General features: G+C 48.0%; 1 protein-coding gene across 2 annotated transcripts in view; it reads left to right on the top strand.

Moving 5' to 3' along the window:
- Nucleotides 1-1,730: 1,730 nt before the first annotated feature.
- The window catches only part of U2AF2 (U2 small nuclear RNA auxiliary factor 2), a 253,231-nt gene continuing 232,569 nt past the window's right edge, over nt 1,731-22,392 (top strand). The window contains exon 1 of one of the 2 annotated variants that reach the window (XM_077250701.1): nt 1,731-1,975. In XM_077250701.1, coding sequence (XP_077106816.1) covers nt 1,927-1,975 — 49 coding nt within the window. In that variant the 5' untranslated portion in view covers nt 1,731-1,926. The remainder of the gene's footprint in view (nt 1,976-22,392) is intronic. The other variant, XM_077250702.1, reaches the window with a different exon arrangement.

The following is a 22,392-nucleotide window of genomic DNA, read 5'->3' as shown; positions in this document are numbered from 1 at the left end:
TAGCCCCTATGGTAATAATATTCCCCATCCTGGCCCCGTGTGTCTCATTCCTGGCTCCAGCCATATGTTCTCCCATCCTGCCCTCATGAGTATCCATTCTGCCCCATATGATCTCCCCATCCTGCCCCATCTGTCTCCATCGTATTCTCCTGCCCCATGATCCTGCACGATCTGTCTCCAACCCTGCCCCATCTGTCTCCAACCCTGCCCCATGATCCAATCCTGCCCCATGTCTTTCATTCTGCCCCGTGTATCCAATCATGCCCGTGTCTACATTCTGCCCATGCCTCCAGTCCTGCCCCCAGTGTGTCCAGCATATTACCCCTAGTGTGTCCAGCATATTACCCCTAGTGTGTCCAGCAATCTGCCCCAGTGTGTCCAGCATATTACCACCAGTGTCTCCAGCAATCTGCCCCAGTGTCTCCAGCAATCTGCCCCAGTGTCTCCTCCAGCAATCTGCCCCAGTGTGTCCTCCAGCAATCTGCCCCAGTGTGTCCTCCAGCAATCTGCCCCAGTGTGTCCTCCAGCAATCTGCCCCAGTGTGTCCTCCAGCAATCTGCCCCAGTGTGTCCTCCAGCAATCTGCCCGTGTCTCCTCCAGCAATCTGCCCGTGTCTCCAGCAATCTGCCCGTGTCTCCAGCAATCTGCCCCAGTGTGTCCTCCAGCATTGCCCCACTTTTTCCAGCAATCTGCCCCACTGTCTCCAGCAATCTGCCCCAGTGTGTCCTCCAGCATTGCCCCACTGTCTCCAGCAATCTGCCCCACTGTCTCCAGCAATCTGCCCCAGTGTGTCCTCCAGCATTGCCCCACTGTCTCCAGCAATCTGCCCCACTGTCTCCAGCAATTTTCCCCCTTGTCTCCAGCAATCTGCCCCAGTGTCTCCAGCAATCTGCCCCAGTGTCTCCAGCATTGCCCCCAGTGTCTCCAGCATTGCCCCCAGTGCCTCCAGCATTGCCCCCAGTGCCTCCAGCATTGCCCCCAGTGTCTCCAGCATTGCCCCCAGTGTCTCCAGCATTGCCCCCAGTGTCTCCAGCATTGCCCCCAGTGTCTCCAGCATTGCCCCAGTGTCTCCAGCATTGCCCCCAGTGTCTCCAGCAATCTGCCCCAGTGTCTCCAGCAATCTGTCCCAGTGTGTCCTCCAGCATTGCCCCCAGTGTGTCCACCGTCCGTTAGCATATCAATAAAACAAAACAAAACAAAAAACAAACAGTCTCCTCACCTGACCAGCTTTCCCGGCGCTGAGCTCCCTCCAGCAGCGCACACTCGCCGGCGACTGACAATGACGTCAGACGCCGGCGACGTGTGCGCTGCGGCCGACTTCAGCTGCCAGCCTCCAATTGGCTGGCGGCTGTTGTTAACCATTGACGTGCGGGCGCTACCGCCCATATTGACCCTCTGATAATCCGCCCCTGTGCGTAATATACGGCAGATAGGAGCTGGGCCATAGAGATTCATTGGGCCGTGTGTAATGCGTATTTTACGGACGTAGTTTATGCGCTCATACGTCCGTAAAACTCGCTAGTGTGAGGCCGGCCTAACAGCAGACAAAGGACCGTGTACTACAGCAGCCAGCTCCACATGCAAAGGACAGCAGAACTTAGACAGTGTTCCGCAGCCACCAAGCTGAGCCATTCCACGCTCTAGCAGTCTGCACGGTTTCTTGCCTTTTGTTTCATGTAGTTGTTATTTGTTGAGCCCCTCCCAGTTCTACGGAAATTCCCGAACACTGCAGCTTCGCTTTGTTTTTCACTCCCGGAATAGTCGATGGTCTGCTTAAGCTCCGCCCTTCGTTCCGGAAACAGTCGAAGCACTTAGGTAAGAGTGGAGCTGGTACCTCATTTTCCTGTTGGAGACCGAGGGGCGCGGAGACTGAGAGTGCGCGAATACGATCTCACAGAGGCCGGAGCTTTGTTGAGGGTCGTCATCATGTCGGACTTCGATGAGTTTGAGCGTCAGCTAAACGAGAACAAGCAAGGTGAGTGCTGAGCAGTGTTTGCGGCCTCCTCGGGCATAGCACGAGGTGTCTCCGGCATAGTACGTGTTAGGCCGCGACAGATGGAGGCCCCGCAGATGGTTCCCGTGCCCGCTTTCTAGGGTCGCGGGGCCACGCTGTTAGCCGATTTCCCGCCGAGCCACGCATCTTTGCTCATTAGTGGATGGAGGCCTCTCCGCGTCTTGCTGATCTCTGAACACATTTTTACCCTTTTCGATGTATGTGACTTATGTATTGCTGGGGTTTTAGTGTATGCGCTGCAGTGGTAATTTGATGTCCTCGTTACATGAGCTCCTTGTTTTCAGCAGACATCCCCTTTATCGCCTAGCTGATTACTTATAGGGGGAAAGGGAGGTAGTAGTCACCGGGAGTCGCCCCAGTCGGATTCCCCAGTGCACCTGTACTCAATTCATTCCCTATCGGGCTGCTCTCTTTTTCCAGCTACTAGAGAGAGTGAGTAAAGTACTTTATCAGCAGGCTGCATAGGGGAAAAATCATCTGTTCTGATTGGTCGTGGTCCAATCAGTAGGACCCACCGTAATCTATGGCTATGTGCACACGTTGCGTATTTCCGGCGGAACCGCTGCGTTTTTTTGCCTTGCAGAAACGCTGCAGACCCGCAAGTGATTTACAGTACAATGTAAATTAATGAGAAAAAAAACTGCTGTGCTAGTGGTGCGGAAACTCTGCGGATTAAAAGTAGCATGTTACGTTTTTTGCAGATCTGCAGCGTTTTTGTACCGATTCCATTATAGAAATCCGCAGGGGTAAAAAAAAAAATCTGCACCTGCGTTTTCTGCCAAGAGATGCAGAATCCACACAAAAAATTCCTTAGGCTAATCCGCAATGTGGGCAAATAGCCTATATGTTCTCAGCTCGGTGATCACTTGTTTTCCCTTGGTAAGCTCCCTAATCACATGCGCTCATCCCGGCAACACATTGGACTGCATTTACATGGTCTTGCTACTCTTCCTTTTCTTTTTACTTGCTGCAATTTTATAACATGGCAATAAAACTTTCTTTGCTGTGAATGCAGCGAAAAAACACATCTTATAAATGCATCCTTAACCCCTTTACCCCCAAGGGTGGTTTGCATGTTAATGACCGGGCCAATTTTTAAAATTCTGACCACTGTCTCTTTTGAGGTTATAACTCTGGAACGCTTCAATGGATGAGGACTCAATTCTAAATATTTTTCAATGGATCCTGGTGATTCTGACAATGTTTTTCGTGGCATTGTACTTCATGATAGTAGTAAAATTTCTTTGGTATGACTTAAGTTTATTTATGGGAAAAAAATTGAAATTTGGTGAAAGTTTAGCATTTTTTGTAACTTAGAATTTTCATGCCTTTTAAATCAGAGTTATGTCACACAATACTTAAAGGGAACCTGTCACTCCCAAAATCGAAGGTGAGCTAAGCCCACCGGCATCAGGCCATGTGCACACGTTCAGGATTGTTAGCGTTTTTTTCGCGTTTTTTCGCTATAAAAACGTGATAAAAACGCGAAAAAAAACGCTTACATAAGCCTCCTATTATTTACAGGGTATTCCGCATTTTTGGTGCAAATGTTGCGATTTTTTCCGCGAAAAAATCGCATAGCGGAAAAAAAAGCAACATGTTCATTAAAAATGCGGAATTGCAGGGATTCCGCACACCTAGGGGTCCATTGATCTGCTTACTTCCCGCACGGGGCTGTGCACACCATGCGGGAAGTAAGCAGATTATATGCGGTTGGTACCCAGGGTGGAGGAGAGGAGACTCTCCTCCACGCACTGGGCACCATATAAGTGGTCAAAAAATAAGAAATAAAATAATAAACAGTCCTATACTCACCCTCGATGTCTTGCCGCCTCCTCGCACGCTGCCGTTCGGTTTCTGTACCTGGTGTGCGCTAAAGGACCTCGCCGAATGACGTCACTGTCCTGTGATTGGTCGTGAGCGGTCATGTGACCGCTCACGTGACCGTGACGTCACGGGAGGTCCTGTGCGCACAGACCAGCTATACGGAACGGACGCCGGTGAGATGTCTGGGTGAGTATAAGCATTTTTTTATTTTTTTTATTATTTTTAAACATTCTATCTTTTACTATAGATGCTGCATAGGCTGCATCTATAGTAAAAAGTTGGTCACACTTGTCAAACGCTATGTTTGACAAGTGTGACCAACCTGTCAGTCAGTTTTCCAAGCGATGCTACAGATCGCAGGGAAAACTTTAGCATTCTGCAAGCTAATTACGCTTGCAGAATGCTAAAAAAACGCGAAAAAAACGGAAAAAAAACGCAAAAAAAAAAATGCGGATTTCTTGCAGAAAATTTCCGGTTTTCTTCAGGAATTTTCTGCAAGAAATCTGCAACGTGTGCACATACCCTCAGGGGCTTATCTACAGCCTTCTGTAATGCTGTAGATAAGCCCCTGATGTATCCTGAAAGATGAGAAAAAGAGGTTAGATTATACTCACCCAGGGGCGGTCCCGCTGCGGTCCGGTCCAATGGGCGTCGCAGTCCGATCCGGGGCCTCCCATCTTCATAGGATGACATTCTCTTCTGGTCTTAACGCTCCGGCGCAGGCGTACTTTGCCCTGTTGAGGGCAGAGCAAAGTACTGCAGTGGGCAGGCACCCTTCCATTATAGAAATCCGCAGTAAAAAACGCAGTAAATCCGCACCTGCGTTTTCTGCCAGGAGATGCAGATTTTGTGCAGCAAATTCTGCACTCCAATCCGCAACGTGTGCACATACCCTAAAAACTGCACTTCTCAAGGTGCCCTAAATTGCATTCAAGAAGTTTATTAACCCTTCAGGAATTTTTGGAATGTTTGAAATTATTATTATTTTTTTACAAATTATTACTTCAGATCCAAGGGTATCTGGAGAAATTGGACCCCAATAGTTGTTGTCCAATCTGTCCCGAGTACGCTGATACCCCATATATGGGAGAAAACTACTCTTTGGCACAAGTTGGGGCTTGGAAGGGAAGAAGTGGCGTTTTGGAATGCAATCTTTGCAGTGGTCTGCGGGCATCATGTTGCATTTGGAGAGCCCCTGATGTGCCTAAACAGTGGAAACTCCCCACAAGTGACCCCATTTTGGAAACTACATCCACTCCAGGAACTTATCTAGATGTGTTGTGAGAACTTTGAACCCCGGTGTTTCACTAAAGTCCTGGCCTGAAAATAAAAAGAAAAAAATCCATATTTTTTTCCACAAACATGGTCTTTTAGTACCCATTTTTTTTTTTTTTTTTTTTTTTTTCATCACAAGGTTAACAGGAAATAATGGACCCCAAAACCCTGGAATGGAAAAATAGGTTAAATTGAATGAAGAGAAATTCCAGGCATTGCTGGATCCGTTTTTTCTAAAAACTACGGATTGTGACTGGCAAAAAAACGGAAGTGTGAAAGAGACCTTAGGGTATGTGCACACATTGCGGATTTGCTGCGTATCCGCAGCGTTTTTTGAGGTGCAGAAACGCTGCAGATCCGCAATTGATTTACAGTACAATGTAAATCAATGAGAAAAAAAAAATGCTGTGCCACTTTGCGGAAAATCCGCTGCGGTTTAAATGAAGTAGCACGTCACTTCTTTTTTGTGAATCTGCAGCGTTTTTGTACCCACTTCATTATAGAAAACCACAGGGGTGAAAACCGCAGCAAAAACGCACAAAAAAACACTGCGGAACCGCACAAAAAACCGCAGGTGCGCTTTCTGCTAGGAGAGGCAGAATCCGCACCAGAAATTGCTAAGCCAAATCCGCAACGTGTGCACATGGCCTTGGGGGGGGTTTGATTTACTATTTGTAGCGGGTTTTTTTTAGCTGGTTTTTGTTTGCCACCTGTCGCACATTAACCCCTTAATCCCATATGACATACTATCCCGTCGAGGTGGGGTGGGCCTTAATTCCCACCGACGAGATAGTACGTCATAGCGATCGGCTGCGCTCACGGGGGGAGCGCGGCCGATCGCGGGTGGGTGTCAACTGACTATTGCAGCTGACATCCGGCACTATGTGCTAGAAGCGGTCACGGACCGCCCTCGGCACATTAACCCCCGACACAAAGAACCGCAAATGTGCCCCTTGTAAAGCCCCGCTTGCAGTTCAGTGGCAGAAGGACCTCTGCTCTGACTGCGTTCAAAAAACCATACAAGATGAGACTCCTAATTTCGCCACTAGCCTCAAAGCCATAATACAGGCAGAGATAAAAAACTCCTTAAAACTGGCCCTTAAAAAAACAGGGAGGAAAAGCCGTAAAGTGTCTAAGGATTCGGAGGCCTCTCAGAAACAGGAAAATCAAAAATCATCCCGTTCTACCTCCTCCGCCTCTATCCAGTCCTCAGATTCCTCCTCAGATAGTGATACAGGGGGTCGCCCGTGTTTCCCAACTGAGGATGTAGGAAAGTTAGTCAAAGCAGCCAGAACTGCAATGGGTCTTAAAGAGGAAAAGACACCTAGGTCACTTGAGGATGTCATGTTTGGCGGTTTAGAGGCAAAAAGAAAACGGACATTTCCGGTCAATGCAAAAATTAAAGAATTGATCTATAAAGAATGGAAAAAACCCGAAAAAATGGGTACCTTACCTTCTTCATCAAAAAGGAGATATCCTTTTGAAGAAAAAGACTCTGAATCCTGGGAGAAAATCCCTAAGATTGATGGTGCGGTAGCCAAATCTTTGAAAAAATCGTCCCTTCCTTTAGAAGATTCAGGGGTCCTAAAAGATCCACTGGACAAAAAAGCAGATGGGTTTTTAAGGCACATCTGGGAAGCAGCGGCAGGGGGCTTGAAACCGGCTATAGCTGGGACATGTACAGTTCGTGCTCTTATGGTCTCGTTACAACAGATAGAAGACCAGCTAAGGGATACTAGGAATGACGTTCTTGCAAATATATCCCTAGTTCAAGGGGCAGCAGCATTTCTGGCGAATTCCTCTGTGGACTCCGCGAGATTAACAGCTAGAGCAGCTGGCTTGTCCAATGCGGCCAGAAGAGCCCTATGGCTTAAAGGTTGTCCGGGAGATTTGCCATCCAAACATAGGCTATGCTCCATCCCATGCGACGGTCAACTCCTCTTTGTGAAAAAGTTAGAGGAGATCTTGGAACAGGCAGGAGACAAAAAGAAAGCCTTTCCAACCTTCCCGAAAGATCCTAAAAAAACCCTTTTTTCTATTCGCCACGACAGCACCCACTGAGAGAGGGGATCCGCCCCTAGGAACAGGAAACCGAGAGATAAAAGGGGCGGCCCCCCCCTCGCTCCTCAGTTGGTTTCCTGTTCCTAGAAGGGAACCCACAGAGAAGATCTCTGTAGTCATCTGAGAAGAGGAAAGACTCGCCTGGATGCCGCCTGTACGTCTCTATTGAGCGGCAGGGGCTCCAGAGCGAGTAAAAGCAGAGTCAGGGATTCCTGATGGTTCCCTCCTCATCTGCGGCGGCCGAATAGTGGGGCCTGAGGATACCAACGATCTCCCTGCTGGGACATCGTTGTTAGAGGACGACCATGGCGGTGTGCAGTTACCTGGTCGGTCCCGGTCTGAGAGGTGTGGACAGCGGTGGCTCCCCCCCCCCCGGTCCTTCAGGTACGATGGCGCAGGGTTGCAGTGCCGGAAATCTGCGGCAGACGCCGGCGCATGCGCAGTGCGTCCGGGATCCCAGATGTAGTATGGCCGAACCCCTGAGGTTGGTATTGTATTTCCGGGGGAACCGCCATGCTGGATTCCTCCTGGCGGTTGTCACAGGCCTCCTGAAGCAGGTAATAAAAAAAAAAAAAGAAAGCGGTTGCAGCTGCGGGGGCTGGGATTGATAGTCTGCACTATAAAATCCATTTCTGAAGGAAAACCAGTGCGCATTGTCGTCCCATGAGGAAGTCAGTGAGCACCCTGTAGAAAAGCCACTAATGCAAAGTGGTAATGCTGCAAAAAGGAATAGTGGACACTCCAGAAAGAGTGATTCCACTGACAAATCGGGAAGGAAATCATCCCGTTCCACACCCCAGGCCGGACGATCCACCCAACAACCGGTATATGATATACTTTAGAATGTTTGGGTATGCAGCTCCATAAACACTTATATTGGCCTCCTCTGCTTATGTCCCTTTTCTCTAGTCACCTTCCACGACAGCAGTATTGGAGGATGTCTCCCCGCCCTAATAGGGGACAGGAACAGAAAGAGGTTAAATACCCCTCCCCTTCCTGCAACCACCTGTGTTTTTCCTGTCCCCTATGGGGCATGAAGAGGTTCTCCGATAGTGCTGCCGTGGCCGGCGAACGAGAGCACTGGTTACCTGACAGCCGGGCAGTCGCGGTCGGGAGCCCCGCTCTCCTCCTCCGCCTCCAGACTGCTCCCATCTCCGCGGTCCCCGCGTGACTTGGGACCTCCGCCCGCTCTTCCTGCGCCACCTTCGGGTGGCAATGCAGAGCGGTGTAGTGCTCCGGGGTCCTCCTGCAGCTCCCCGGCTTCCTCCTCTCCCCACGCTGCTGCGGGGTTGGCGCGCGCGCCGGAAGTGACGCGCTCCGGGACTTCCGGTTTTTCGAACTGGAGCTTTGGCGCGCGCCGGCCGGCGTCCTGAACCTGGAAACAGCGGCGGCCAGGGCGGGCGTCTCGGACCCCCCCAGGGACACTTTCGAGGGAGGAGCACCAAACTCGCTGGAATCTCGGTAAGACTACTTATTCCTGACTGGGGAGCCCTCCTAGTGAGACATCTGTCGGTGACTGTACCTCTGGCGTTATGGACGGCGACAAACCCTCTCACTCTGCCACTGCAGAGCCCAGCGCGCACCCCTCTACTGTAAGTAGTGGGATGATGTCCCTTGCTGTCCATTCTTTAAAAGTTTAAGCGGCTCAGTCCACCTTTCTCTCTCGTTCCAGGGAGACAAGGTCACTGGCACTAGGAAGCCCAGCCACAAGTGTGGTGCTTGTGCAGCCAAGCTCCCCTCAGCATACACAAAGAAGCTCTGCCAACCATGCACAGACTAAGTGCTGCGTAGCGAACAGCCTTCTTTAATGGATAGCATCAGAACCCTCATCAGGGAGGAGGTTCAGTCCTCTATGGCAACCTTCTCTCGAGCCCCGACTCCGCAGCCTCCCCCTCCTAAGAAAAGGAAATTGGGCCGGGTAGCCTCAGACTCTGACTCAGGCGAGATACATACCTCGGGTTCAGAGTACAGCTGGGAAAAAGAGGGTTCTACTTCTGCTCCCAAATCGGATAGTAGGAAGTACCTCTTCTCCTCTGAAGATTTGGAAGAGTTAATTTCCATGGTGAGAGGCACCATGGGGGTAGAGGAGGAGATAGAGGGCCATTCCGTGCAGGATGATATGTTCGGGGGTCTGAAACCTAAATCGGTAAAGGGATTCCCCATACATGAAAACATCGAGAACATTATCCTCCAGGAGTGGAGCCTGCCAGAAAAGGGGCTGAACGTCCCATCTGAGTTCAAAAATCGCTTTCCCCTGGAGGGAGATTGTTCTTTATTTGATATGCCCAAAGTGGATGTTCAGGTGTCAAGGGTCACTAAGAAAACGGCCCTACCCTTCGAAGACTCCTCCCAGCTTAAAGATCCTATGGATCGTAAAACTCAGAGCTTACTGAGGAGATCTTGGGACACCTCAACTAACTTATTGAAATCCAACGTGGCCTCAACATGTGTGGCCAGATCGTTGTTTCTTTGGCTTCGTACCTTAGAGAACCACCTCGTACAAGGTACATCCAGAGAGGACATCCTTAATTCTCTCCCCTTGCTCCAAAAAGCAACCGGATTCCTCGCGGACGCTTCCGCGGAATCAGTTCGGGTAGCCGCTAGATCCGCTGTCCTTACAAACTCAGCAAGGAGGGCCCTGTGGCTTAAGTCTTGGGGAGGAGACATTACCTCAAAGTCCAAACTTTGTGGTATCCCTTTCCAGGGCCATCATGTCTTTGGACCAGCCTTGGACGACATCCTGGACAAGGCTTCAGACAAAAAGAAGGTCCTTCCAGAACAACGGAACCCGAGGAAGCGTTTTTTTCGTCCCCCCCCCCCCCCGTGAACAACCACCCCAGCAGAACTATAGGGGAAAAGGCAAAACGGGGCGATGGAGCTACCCCAAAGGTGGGAGAGCCAGAAACATCATGGTCCCCCAGCCCCAGCAGCCCTCTGAAAAACAATGATTGCTCCCAGGTCGGGGGTCGACTCTCGAATTTTCTCTCCAGGTGGCAGGAGATCACCAGGGATCAGTGGGTCCTGTGTACCATACAGGATGGCCTAAAATTGGAATTCGAGAGTCCTCCTCCTCGCCATCTAACAATCACTTCTCCACAATCTCCAAAACTTCAGGAGGCTCTGAGGTCGGATATTCTAAGCCTGCTCCGGGAGAAAGTGATTTCCCACGTACCACATCGGGAAAGAGGAGAAGGCCATTATTCCCATCTCTTTCTGGTGAAGAAACCATCAGGGAAACACCTTATCATCGTAAACCTGAAACCTTTAAATCAGGTGATAAGATATCGAAGATTCAAGATGGAATCTATCAGATCAGCAATCCCGCTGATTGGACAGAACTGGGTAATGGCCACATTGGACCTGAGGGACGCATATTACCATGTGCCAATACACCCAGACCACAGGAGGTTCCTCAGGTTCGCCATCTCCCAAAACAAACGGATCAGCCATTACCAGTTCAATGTCCTTCCTTTCGGAGTATCATCAGCTCCACGGGTCTTCACCAAGGTCATGTTGGAAGTGATAATCTTTATCCGACAACAGGGGGTCTGCATCATTCCATACCTGGACGACTTCCTCCTCATTGCTCCATCAGCTTCTCGCCTCAATCAGGACGTGGCGAAGGTTCTCAGCATCTTAACGTCTCTCGGATGGATTCCAAATCTGGCAATATCAGATCTCCGGCCATCTCAGAAGAAATTTCTAGGAATTCTTCTGGACTCAGAAAAGAGAATGTCCTTCTTACCCAGGGACCGTCGGATAGATCTTGTCCACAAGATCTCCAGATTCAGAGACCAGAAATTCCCAACTCTAAGAGACTCTATGTCAATCCTGGGTTCTCTAACATCATGCATCCAGGCAGTCTCCTGGGCCCAGGCCCATACAAGGATTCTTCAATCTCACATCCTGTCGTATTCAAGAGGACACCAGATGGCTTTATCCAGGAAAATTCCTCTTCCCACTCATGTAAGATCCTCCCTCTCATGGTGGCGGAACCCCCGAAACTTACAACGGGGAGTCAGCTGGGATCAGACCCCTCTCCGAGTACTTACAACAGACGCAAGTCAGAGAGGTTTGGGTGCTGTGATCGAGAAATCCCACTTTCAGGGTTTGTGGTCCCCAGAGATGAGACGCAGCTCCTCAAATCTGAGAGAGTTAAAAGCAGTGGAGGAGGCGCTAAAAGCCTCATCGGCCCTCATCCAGGGTCACCATGTACGGGTGATGTCCGACAACATGACCACTGTCGCCTACCTCCGACACCAAGGGGGCACGAGATACTCAAGCCTAAAGCTAACTGCTGGAAGAATTTTTTCCTGGGCAGAGAAACACCTCCTGTCCATCTCTGCAGTACATATAAAAGGGCTGGACAATTCCCAGGCGGATTACCTCAGCAGGAGGGACTTTCATCCTGGGGAATGGTCCCTAAACCAGGAGATATTCCTATCCTTGGTCCAGAGGTGGGGAACCCCCGAGGTGGACCTGTTCGCCAGCAGACAGAACAAAAAGTCAGACAACTTTTTCTCCCTGAACACCTCAAACGAGACTCAAGGACTGGACGCATTCTCACATCCTTGGGAATTTACCCTAGCGTATGCCTTCCCGCCAATCCCATTGCTATCCAGAACATTGCAGAAAGTCCGGATAGACCAAGTCCCAACGATTCTGATAGCCCCACTGTGGCCAGGAAGAGGCTGGTTCAACGCGTTAACAGACATGTGCTTAGAAGGTCCAATCCTACTTCCCCAGAGACGCGACCTGCTTCAACAGGGTCCTCTATTTCATCCAGACCTGCACAAGCTGAAGTTAGCAGTCTGGCTTCTGAAGCCGAGATCCTGAAGGCCAGGGGGCTCTCTCAAGACGTGATTGAAACCCTACAAAAAAGTAGGAAGCCGATAACTAATGCCATTTACGGGAAAATATGGAAGAAATTTTCTTCATGGTGTCTTCCAAACAAACCAGATCCTTTTTAGCCCGGAAATTGCTCAAATCCTTCAATTCCTCCAGAAGGGCTTGGAGATGGGACTCTCACCAAGTACCCTGAAGGTCCAAGTGTCGGCCCTCGGATCTTTCTTTGACCAAGATCTGGCAAGTCACCGATGGATCAAAAGGTTTATAGCTTCAGCAACAAGAATCCGTCCAAGACGTCTCATCCACACCCCTCCGTGGGACTTGAATCTTGTCCTGAACAGTCTGACCGGTGACCCCTTTGAACCACTTTCAGCCTCCAACTTAAAGATCTTGACCCTAAAAACGGTCTTTCTGGTGGCCATCACTACCGCCAGGCGTATAGGGGAGATACAGGCTTTATCAATCCGGGAGCCATTCCTGACCGTAACTATGGACAGCATAATCCTGAAATTAGATCCTTCCTTTATGCCTAAAGTGGTCTCTGAATTCCACAGAAATCAAGAAATCCTCTTACCCTCTTTCTGTCCGAATCCATCTAACCCAAAAGAGGAAATCTTTCATACCCTGGACGTCCGCAGAGTGGTCCTATTCTACCTTCAACAGACAGAAGGTTGGAGGGTGGATCAGAATCTATTCGTCCAGTGGTCAGGACGAAATAAAGGCAAGAAGGCAGCCAAAAGTACAATAGCAAATTGGATCAAACAGGCCATTAGCCTTGCCTACTCATCCCAGAATCTGACTCCTCCAGCTTCTCTAAAAGCACACTCCACCCGTGCAGTCTCAACTTCCTGGGCAGAGAGGGGTAGCGCATCTTCAGAGCAGATTTGCAGAGCCGCCACCTGGTCGTCAGTCCATACATTCACCAGGCACTACAGGCTCAACTTCAATAGGGACCTATCGTTTGGCAGACGAGTTCTCCAGGCTGTTGTCCCTCCCTAAAGAAATTAGCGGTTGGTATTGCTCCGATACTGCTGTCGTGGAAGGTGACTAGAGAAAATAGAATTAGAACTTACCGGTAATTCTCTTTCTAGGAACCTTCCACGACAGCACTAATTTCCCTCCCTATCTGATTTATGTATTAATTGTTTCCTGCACTTAAGTGGTAACTAAACATGCTACTGTGTCCAGAAAAAACACTGGTGGTTGCAGGAAGGGGAGGGGTATTTAACCTCTTTCTGTTCCTGTCCCCTATTAGGGCGGGGAGACATCCTCCAATACTGCTGTCGTGGAAGGTTCCTAGAAAGAGAATTACCGGTAAGTTCTAATTCTATTTTTAGGCAAAAAGCAAGGGGAAGACCAAGCACAAGCAATGTGCTATATGTACTGAGCCTCTGCCTGACTCTTATTCTAAAAGGTTGTGTCAGGCATGCATAGATAACACGCGGCAGGAAGAGTCCGTTAAAATGAACGAAATACAGCTTATGATCCGGGAGGAACTCCAGTCGTTGAGTGGTGGTCCCTCCGGCAGTTTTGAAAAAAGGAGTAGGAGAAAATCCTCACCTAATGCTGACACGTCGGCGGAAAGTGGAGAGATTGATTCAGACGTCTCTCACTTATCTGGTTCCTCAGATGAGGAGGACCATGTCTGTTTCCCAACTGATGGAGTAAATTTAGTTAAATCAGTAAGGAAGACGATGGGGGTGTCTGAGGTTAAAGAACCCCAAACGGCCCAGGAGGTTATGTTCGCGGGTCTCTCTCAGCGAAAGGGCCATGTATTCCCAGTGAACCAGGCTATAAAAGACCTCGTTAAAAAGGAATGGAGCAAGGGGCAGAAGGGGTTTATACCAGTATCCTGTAAGAGACGTTACCCCTTTGATGACGAAGATCTAAATACCTGGGCTAAAATACCAAAGGTTGATGCGGCTGTCGCATCCACTTCCCGCCGTTCTTCTCTACCAGTGGAAGACGCAGGCTCCTTATCCGATCCTATGGATAGAAAATCGGATGCACTTTTGAAAAAATCGTGGGAAGCCTGTGTCACTGCATTTAGGCCGGCAATCTCGGCCACATGTTCCAGTAGATCTATGCTGGTTTGGTTAGACCAGCTGGACCAGAATATTAAAAGTGGTGTATCTAGGGAGAAACTGCGTGCATCCATCCCCTTGATTAGGAGTGCTGTGGCATTTATATACAATGCCTCCGTGGATTCTCTCCGCCTGGCGGCCAGGACAGCTAGCCTCTCCAATACTGCCCGCCGAGCCTTATGGTTAAAAAAACTGGAAGGGGGATGCCCAGTCCAGATCCAAATTGTGTGCCATACCCTGTCAGGGTGAGTACCTCTTTGGAGCTATTTTGGATGAAATACTCACTAAGGCGGGTGAACGTAAAAAAGGTTTTCCTAATCCCTTTGTTCCTGCTTACAGAAGGGCATTCAGGAAGCCAACATTTGGCAGAAAGGGAAGCTTTAAAGAGCAATGGAGGAACAAAGACTTCAGGCAGAAAGGCAATTTGTTTAACAAACGTCCCTTCAGGCCAGCCGAAAAGTCCCGGGAACCCTATTCCACCAGTGGGCGGTAGATTACTAGGATTTATCAATCAGTGGAAGGAAATAACTGTCAACCCATGGGCCATAAAATTAATATCCGCAGGCCTCACCCTAGACTTTATCCGAAAACCTCCGGATTCCTTCCTGCTCACCTCCCTAAAATCCAGGCTACAGCAAAAAGCACTGGAAGTAGAAATTAAGTCCCTTTTTGCCAAGCAGGTCTTAATAGAGGTTCCGTCATCTCAAACAGGGAAGGGGTTCTACTCCCCCCTTGTTTCTGATTACTAAGCCTGACGGATTCTATAGAACTATATTTAATTTGAGTAAACTAAACACGTTTATAAAACCCACAACATTTAAAATGGAATCCATTCGATCAGCCATTAAAAATTTGTTCCCTAACTGTTACATGGTAGTTTTGGATCTTAAAGATGCTTATTACCATCTTCCTATACACCAGTCACACCAGCAGTTTCTTCGGGTAGCAGTTTTTATAGATGGTCAAGTTCGTCACCTACAATATAGGGCAATGCCCTTTGGTCTGTCTATGGCTCCTAGGGTCTTTACTAAGTTACTTTTGGAAGTAATGTCCTTTCTACGATTAAAAGATACGCTGGTCATCCCATATCTTGATGACCTACTAATTGTGGGAAAGAATTCCTTACAGTGTGAGCAAAGATTAGAGGAGGAAAAAGGTGTGGAAACCACATAAAACGACCAAAAACTGGAAACTACATTATGTAAGTAATTTTATTAAACATATAAAAATGTTACACATAAAAGAAGCAGGACATAAATAGTACAAAATGGAATTATAGTGTCAGACACCGCACAAAGGTGTAATTGTGTCAGCGGACAAAGAACCACAGACTCCTAGTAATCAGAGATGACCGTATAGGGGAGAGGACACCATTGTATAAATACCAATCCTGCGAGTATGGGGCATATATAGTTATTACACCCTAATCCCAGGGTATGGGCACTAAATATACTACCAATTATACTATACCACACAGGGTATTCAGACTCTGAGTTTATATAGCCCATCCATGCTTACACCCCCTGGGAAAAATCGTATACAGGGGTAAAAGATGCACCATACACCTTGCTTCCCTAAATCCCCACAAATCAAATTGGTAACATTAATAGAGAGTCTCCGTGTCATTCCATGGTTAACCAACCACTCCGCCTGTATAATCTATTACCTCTCAAAGAAGGGGAAGAGAAGAAATACTCCGGTGTCCCTGGGTCCGGTCCGCTGATCACCCGACGCGCGTTTCGGAGCCCGCAAGCTCCTTCGTCAGGGGGCCAGATTAGAGGAGGTAGTATTCTCTTTACAAAAGCTCGGATGGATTGTTAACTGGGAAAAATCCAGACTCCAACCCGTCACTTGTCAAAGGTTTTTAGGACTCCTTCTGGATTCAGTAGACCAAAAATGTTGGTTGCCTGACGATAAAAAGTTTTCCATTATTGGCAAAGTGGGCCTAGCTATCAAAAACCGTAATATGTCACTGAGAAATGCCATGTCATTATTGGGTTCACTGTCATCATGTATCCCTGCGGTTAAATGGGCACAATTCCATACCAGGCAGCTCCAGAAATTCATATTACAGGAGGACGTTAAAAATAGGGTACATTTAGATCGAACAGTTTTTCTAACGGCAGAGGTGGTACACTCCCTTACATGGTGGTTAGATTGGGGGAATCTATCAGAGGGGGTACCATGGGTCATCACCCCTTCTACCATAGTAACCACGGATGCTAGTCCGGAAGGCTGGGGGGCACATTTTGGAGATCAGGTGGTTCAGGGCCGTTGGTCCAGATCAGAATTGGCTAATTCCTCTAATGTAAAAGAATTAAGAGCCATATATCTCCCTACTCCACTTTCTTCCCCAGCTACGAGGCTCTCACACAAGGGTCCTCTCAGACAACACCTCGGCAGTAGCCTATTTGAATCATCAAGGAGGTACACGGTCAGAAAATCTTATGGAAATCTCATCAGACATCATGACGTTAGCGGAAAGTCATCTGTTGTCCTCATCAGCGGTGCACATCAGAGGCATAGACAACGTTCGTGCCGATTTCCTCAGTCGCCATGCCCTTCATCAAGGGGAATGGATGCTCAGCAGAAGGATTTTCAGGTTGATAACAGACCGATGGGGCGTGCCTCAAATAGACCTATTCGCAACAAGGTCCAACCGTCAGGTCGAGACATTTGCTTCCCTTTGCAAGCTGGACAACCCTGACATATTCGATGCCCTTCAGGTGCCATGGACATTCGACCTTGCCAATGCATTCCCTCCATGGAATCTATTACCTATAGTAATAAGAAAAATAAGGGAGGAGGGGGCAAGAGTTCTGTTGATAGCCCCATTCTGGCCCAAAAGACCATGGTTCTCCTGGCTCAGGGCGATGTCAACTACAGACCCTTGGGTCCTACCTCAGACCAGGGACCTGTTGTCTCAGGGACCGTTTTTCCATCCTCGGGTAAAAGGCATGAATCTGACTGTATGGAGTTTGAGAGGCACTTACTAACTCTAAGGGGTTTTTCTGGTGGGCTTATAGATACTCTTATGAAGAGTAGGAAGCCTTCTACTACCCAAATCTATGTCAGAATTTGGAGAAAATTCCTTCAATTTCATACTACACAACTTTCCGCTAAAGTACCTATATTCTCAATTTTGGAGTTCCTGCAAAAGGGACTTGAGTTGGGACTTTCTGTAAATACTCTAAGAGTCCAGGTTTCAGCTCTGGGAGCCCTCTTTAGTTATGATGTGGCGGGAGATAGATGGGTTTCTCGTTTTATATCAGCATGTGAGCGGTCAAAACCTATTCATATACCACAGGTGCCTCAGTGGGATTTAACTCTGGTCCTAGATGCCTTGACTCAGAGCCCGTTTGAGCCTCTACATACGGCCTCATTAAAGAACATCTCGCTAAAAACAATATTGTTAGTAGCATTAGTATCCGCTAGAAGAGTGAGTGATCTCCATGCCTTGTCAATTGACCCTCCTTTTCTATCCGTAATGTCTGATAGAATAATTTTGAAAACAGACCCTTGTTATCTCCCTAAGGTAGCCACTAGTTTCCATAGATCCCAGAAGATCTTGTTACCTGCCTTCTATGAAGACCACTCGACTCCAGAAGAAGCCAGGCTTCATACCCTATATGTGAAGAGAGCTATTCTAGACTATTTAGAGAGGACTAGGGACTGGAGGAAGAGTAGGGCTCTGTGTCTTTCCAGGGAAAAACCAAGGGTTCCAGAGTAACAAAGAACACGCTATCACGCTGGATTAGAGATGCCATAGTCCTGGCGTATAAAGCTGGAGGAAGAGATCCTCCAATGCATGTGGGAGCACACTCCACAAGAGCCGTATCGACTTCCTGGGCAGAAAGGGCGAATGTGCCGATAGACCTTATACAGGTCCTTCTCAAAAAATTAGCATATAGTGTTAAATTTCATTATTTACCATAATGTAATGATTACAATTAAACTTTCATATATTATAGATTCATTATCCACCAACTGAAATTTGTCAGGTCTTTTATTGTTTTAATACTGATGATTTTGGCCTACAACTCCTGATAACCCAAAAAACCTGTCTCAATAAATTAGCATATTTCAACCGTCCAATCAAATAAAAGTGTTTTTTAATAACAAACAAAAAAAACATCAAATAATAATGTTCAGTTATGCACTCAATACTTGGTCGGGAATCCTTTGGCAGAAATGACTGCTTCAATGCGGCGTGGCATGGAGGCAATCAGCCTGTGACACTGCTGAGATGTTATGGAGGCCCAGGATGCTTCAATAGCGGCCTTAAGCTCATCCAGAGTGTTGGGTCTTGCGTCTCTCAACTTTCTCTTCACAATATCCCACAGATTCTCTATGGGGTTCAGGTCAGGAGAGTTGGCAGGCCAATTGAGCACAGTAATACCATGGTCAGTAAACCATTTACCAGTGGTTTTGGCACTGTGAGCAGGTGCCAGGAAGCATGAAGTGCTCCAAAATCTCCTGATAGCTAGCTGCATTGACCCTGCCCTTGATGAAACACAGTGGACCAACACCAGCAGCTGACATGGCACCAGACTCTGGCACCTTGATTTCCGAATGACATGCAAAATTTGCTTTCATCAGAAAAAAGTACTTGGGACCACTTAGCAACAGTCCAGTGCTGCTTCTCTGTAGCCCAGGTCAGGCGCTTCTGCCGCTGTTTATGGTTCAAAAGTGGCTTTACCTGGGGAATGCGGCACCTGTAGCCCATTTCCTGCACACGCCTGTGCACGGTGGCTCTGGATGTTTCCACACCAGACTCAGTCCACTGCTTCCTCAGGTTCCCCAAGGTCTGGAATCGGTCCTTCTCCACAATCTTCCTCAGGGTCCGGTCACCTCTTCTCGTTCTACAGCGTTTTCTGCCACATTGTTTCCTTCCAACAGACTTACCATTGAGGTGCCTTGATACAGCACTCTGGGAACAGCCTATTTGTTGAGAAATTTCTTTCTGGGTCTTACCCTCTTGCTTGAGGGTGTCAATGATGGCCTTCTTGACATCTGTCAGGTCGCTAGTCTTACCCATGATGGGGGTTTTGAGTAATGAACCAGGCAGGGAGTTTTTAAAAGCCTCAGGTATCTTTTGCATGTGTTTAGAGTTAATTAGTTGATTCAGAAGATTAGGGTAATAGGTCGTTTAGAGAACCTTTTCTTGATATGCTAATTTATTGAGACAGGTTTTTTGGGTTTTCAGGAGTTGTATGCCAAAATCATCAGTATTAAAACAATAAAAGACCTGACAAATTTCAGTTGGTGGATAATGAATCTATAATATAAAAGTTTAATTGTAATCATTACATTATGGTAAATAATGAAATTTAACACTATATGCTAATTTTTTGAGAAGGACCTGTATGTAAGGCCCCCGTCTCACACAGCGACGCTGCAGCGATACAGACAACGATGCTGATCGCTGCAGCGTCGCTGTGTGGTCGCTGTGTGGTCGCTGGGGAGCTGTCACACAGACAGCTCTCTCCAGCGACCAACGATCAGGGGAACGACTTCGGCATCGTTGAAACTGTCTTCAACGATGCCGAAGTCCCCCTGCAGCACCCGGGTAACCAGGGTAAACATCGGGTTACTAAGCGCAGGGCCGCGCTTAGTAACCCGATGTTTACCCTGGTTACCAGCGTAAATGTAAAAAAAAAAAAAAACACTACATACTCACCATCTGTTGCCCGTCAGGTCCCTTGCCGTCTGCTTCCTGCTCTGAGTGCCGTACAGTGAGAGCAGAGCGCAGCGGTGACGTCACTGCTGTGCTCTCACTTTACGGCGGCTCAGTCAGAGCAGGAAGCAGACGCCAAAGGACCTGACGGGCAACAGATGGTGAGTATGTAGTGTTTTTTTTTTTTTACATTTACGCTGGTAACCAGGGTAAACATCGGGTTACTAAGCGCGGCCCTGCGCTTAGTAACCCGATGTTTACCCTGGTTACCAGTGAAGACATCGCTGGATCGGTGTCACACACACCGATTCAGCGATGTCAGCGGGACCTCAACGACCAAAAAAAGGTCCAGGCCATTCCGACACGACCAGCGATCTCGCAGCAGGGGCCTGATCGCTGGTACGTGTCACACATAGCGAGATCGCTACTGAGGTCGCTGTTGCGTCACAAAACTTGTGACTCAGCAGCGATCTCGCTAGCGATCTCGCTATGTGAGACGGGGCCTTAAGGCTGCAACTTGGTCTTCACCAAACACCTTCTATAGACACTATAGATTAGATCTATCTGCTGCTTCTGACCTAACCTTTGGGGTTTCGGTTCTTGATTCAGTTAACCCACCCAATATATAGTCTCTGAAAATCTCTCAATCTCTGTCGTGGCGAATAGAAAATACCGGATTACTCACCGGTAAAGCTCTTTTATAGAGCCCACGACAGCACCCATTCACATCCCTCCCCCTTTTCTTTATTTAGTTGCACGGGGTGCCTTGGTAGGGAGATGTAAATAATAAAGTAATATATATAAGGTTGTAAATATGTATATATGTCTGAACCTGTTAACTAAAAAACCTGGCGGCGGTTCCTCCTTTTTTTTCTGTAAAACAACTGAGGAGCGAGGGGGGGAGGCCGCCCCTTTTATCTCTCTGTAGGTTTCCTGTTCCTAGGGGCGGATCCCCTCTCTCAGTGGGTGCTGTCGTGGGCTCTATAAAAGAGCATTACCGGTGAGTAATCCGATATTTTTTTTTGAGGAGATTTAACAGAGGCCGACCTCTGAAATCGGGCTATATGTTCAAAGGGCCCTCTACATCAGCCAAAAAGTCCCCCCCCCAATGACATTACATCAGAGGTTAGAGGAAGGCTCTCCCTCTTCTATCCAGCCTGGATAAACATCTCCCCGAGCATCTGGATTTTAAATATCATAAAAGAAGGCCTAAAAATAAAATGTATCTGTCCACCCAGGCACAATTTCGTAATAACTCCCCGGAGGAAAGCCCGGCAGGAACAATTGGCTCTAGAAACGGAAGTCCTCGGACTGATACAAAAAAATGTCTTGCAAGAAGTCCCGGTTCAGGAGTTAATAAGGGGGTTTTACTTCCCCCTCTTTCTAATACAAAAACCTGATGGCTCTTGGAGGACCATAATCAACCTAAGAAAACTCAACCTTTCAATAGACAACCACTCCTTCAAGATGGAGTCCATCAACACAACCACAAAACTTCTGTTTCCTCACTGCTTCATGGCAGTAATAGACTTAAAAGAGGCATATTACCATATTCCAATACATCGCAAATACTGGAGATACTTGAGAGTGGCACTCTACATACAAAACCAAGTGAAACATTACCAATACACAGCCCTTCCATTCGGCCTATCTACAGCTCCCAGGGTCTTCACCAAGGTGATGGCAGAGGTAATGTCATATCTCCGTTCGATTTTCTTGTGATAGGGAAGACAGGCCGATTGCTCCCATCAGATAACGGTAGTGATATCAACTCTAATAGAGCTCGGTTGGTTAATAAATGTCCCCAAATCAAAGTTAGTTCCAGTAAAGGTGCAGTCCTTCCCGGGTTTGATACTAGATTCTGAACGTCAGCTCTGCCTCCTCCCGGAGAACAAAGTAGCCAAAATAATCAATTTGACCACTGCAGCGATACATCAACCAGCGATGACCCTAAGGAAAGCGATGTCCCTACTAGGCTCATTAACGTCCTGCATTCCAGCGGTAGGATGGGCACAATTCCACCTGAGACAACTGCAGTGGGAAGTTCTGTCAGCTCAGAGACTGTTAAGAAGGCATTTGGAAGGAAATCTGTCTTCCTCAGGATGTAAGAAATTCCTTAATTTGGTGGACCATAGAGGAACATCTCACTATGGGAGTCCAATGGCAGAAACCGGTCGAGGACATCATCACGACCGATGCAAGCAGCATAGGTTGGGGTGCTCACTTAAGATCCCAATCAATTCAAGGAACTTGGTCCCCCCAAGAATAGAGCTATGGCTCGAACGTAAAAGAACTATGGGCAGTAGTAAAGTCCTTGAAACATTTTCTTCCCCTTCTCCAGGGCCGCCATGCTCGAGTCATGACGGACAGTCGAGCAGTAGTGGCCTGTATCAATCACCAGGGGGGGACAAGGTCTTGGAACCTCATGGAGGTGTCAAACTTACTATTTCATTGGGCAGAACAACACCTGTCTTCCCTAACAGCACTACACATAAGAGGTGTGGAAAACTCAGGCAGACTTTGAGTTGCAGAATTCTGAGACAAGGGGAATGGTCCCTGAATCCCGATTTGTTGCAACAAATAATACAGGCCTGGGCTACACCAGA

This window comes from Ranitomeya variabilis, chromosome 4 (genome assembly GCF_051348905.1).
Source record: "Ranitomeya variabilis isolate aRanVar5 chromosome 4, aRanVar5.hap1, whole genome shotgun sequence".
Classification (NCBI taxonomy): Eukaryota; Metazoa; Chordata; class Amphibia; order Anura; family Dendrobatidae; genus Ranitomeya; species Ranitomeya variabilis.
The sequence above is the reverse complement of the archived record's forward strand: the minus strand, read 5'-3'. Positions and strand labels throughout refer to the sequence as shown.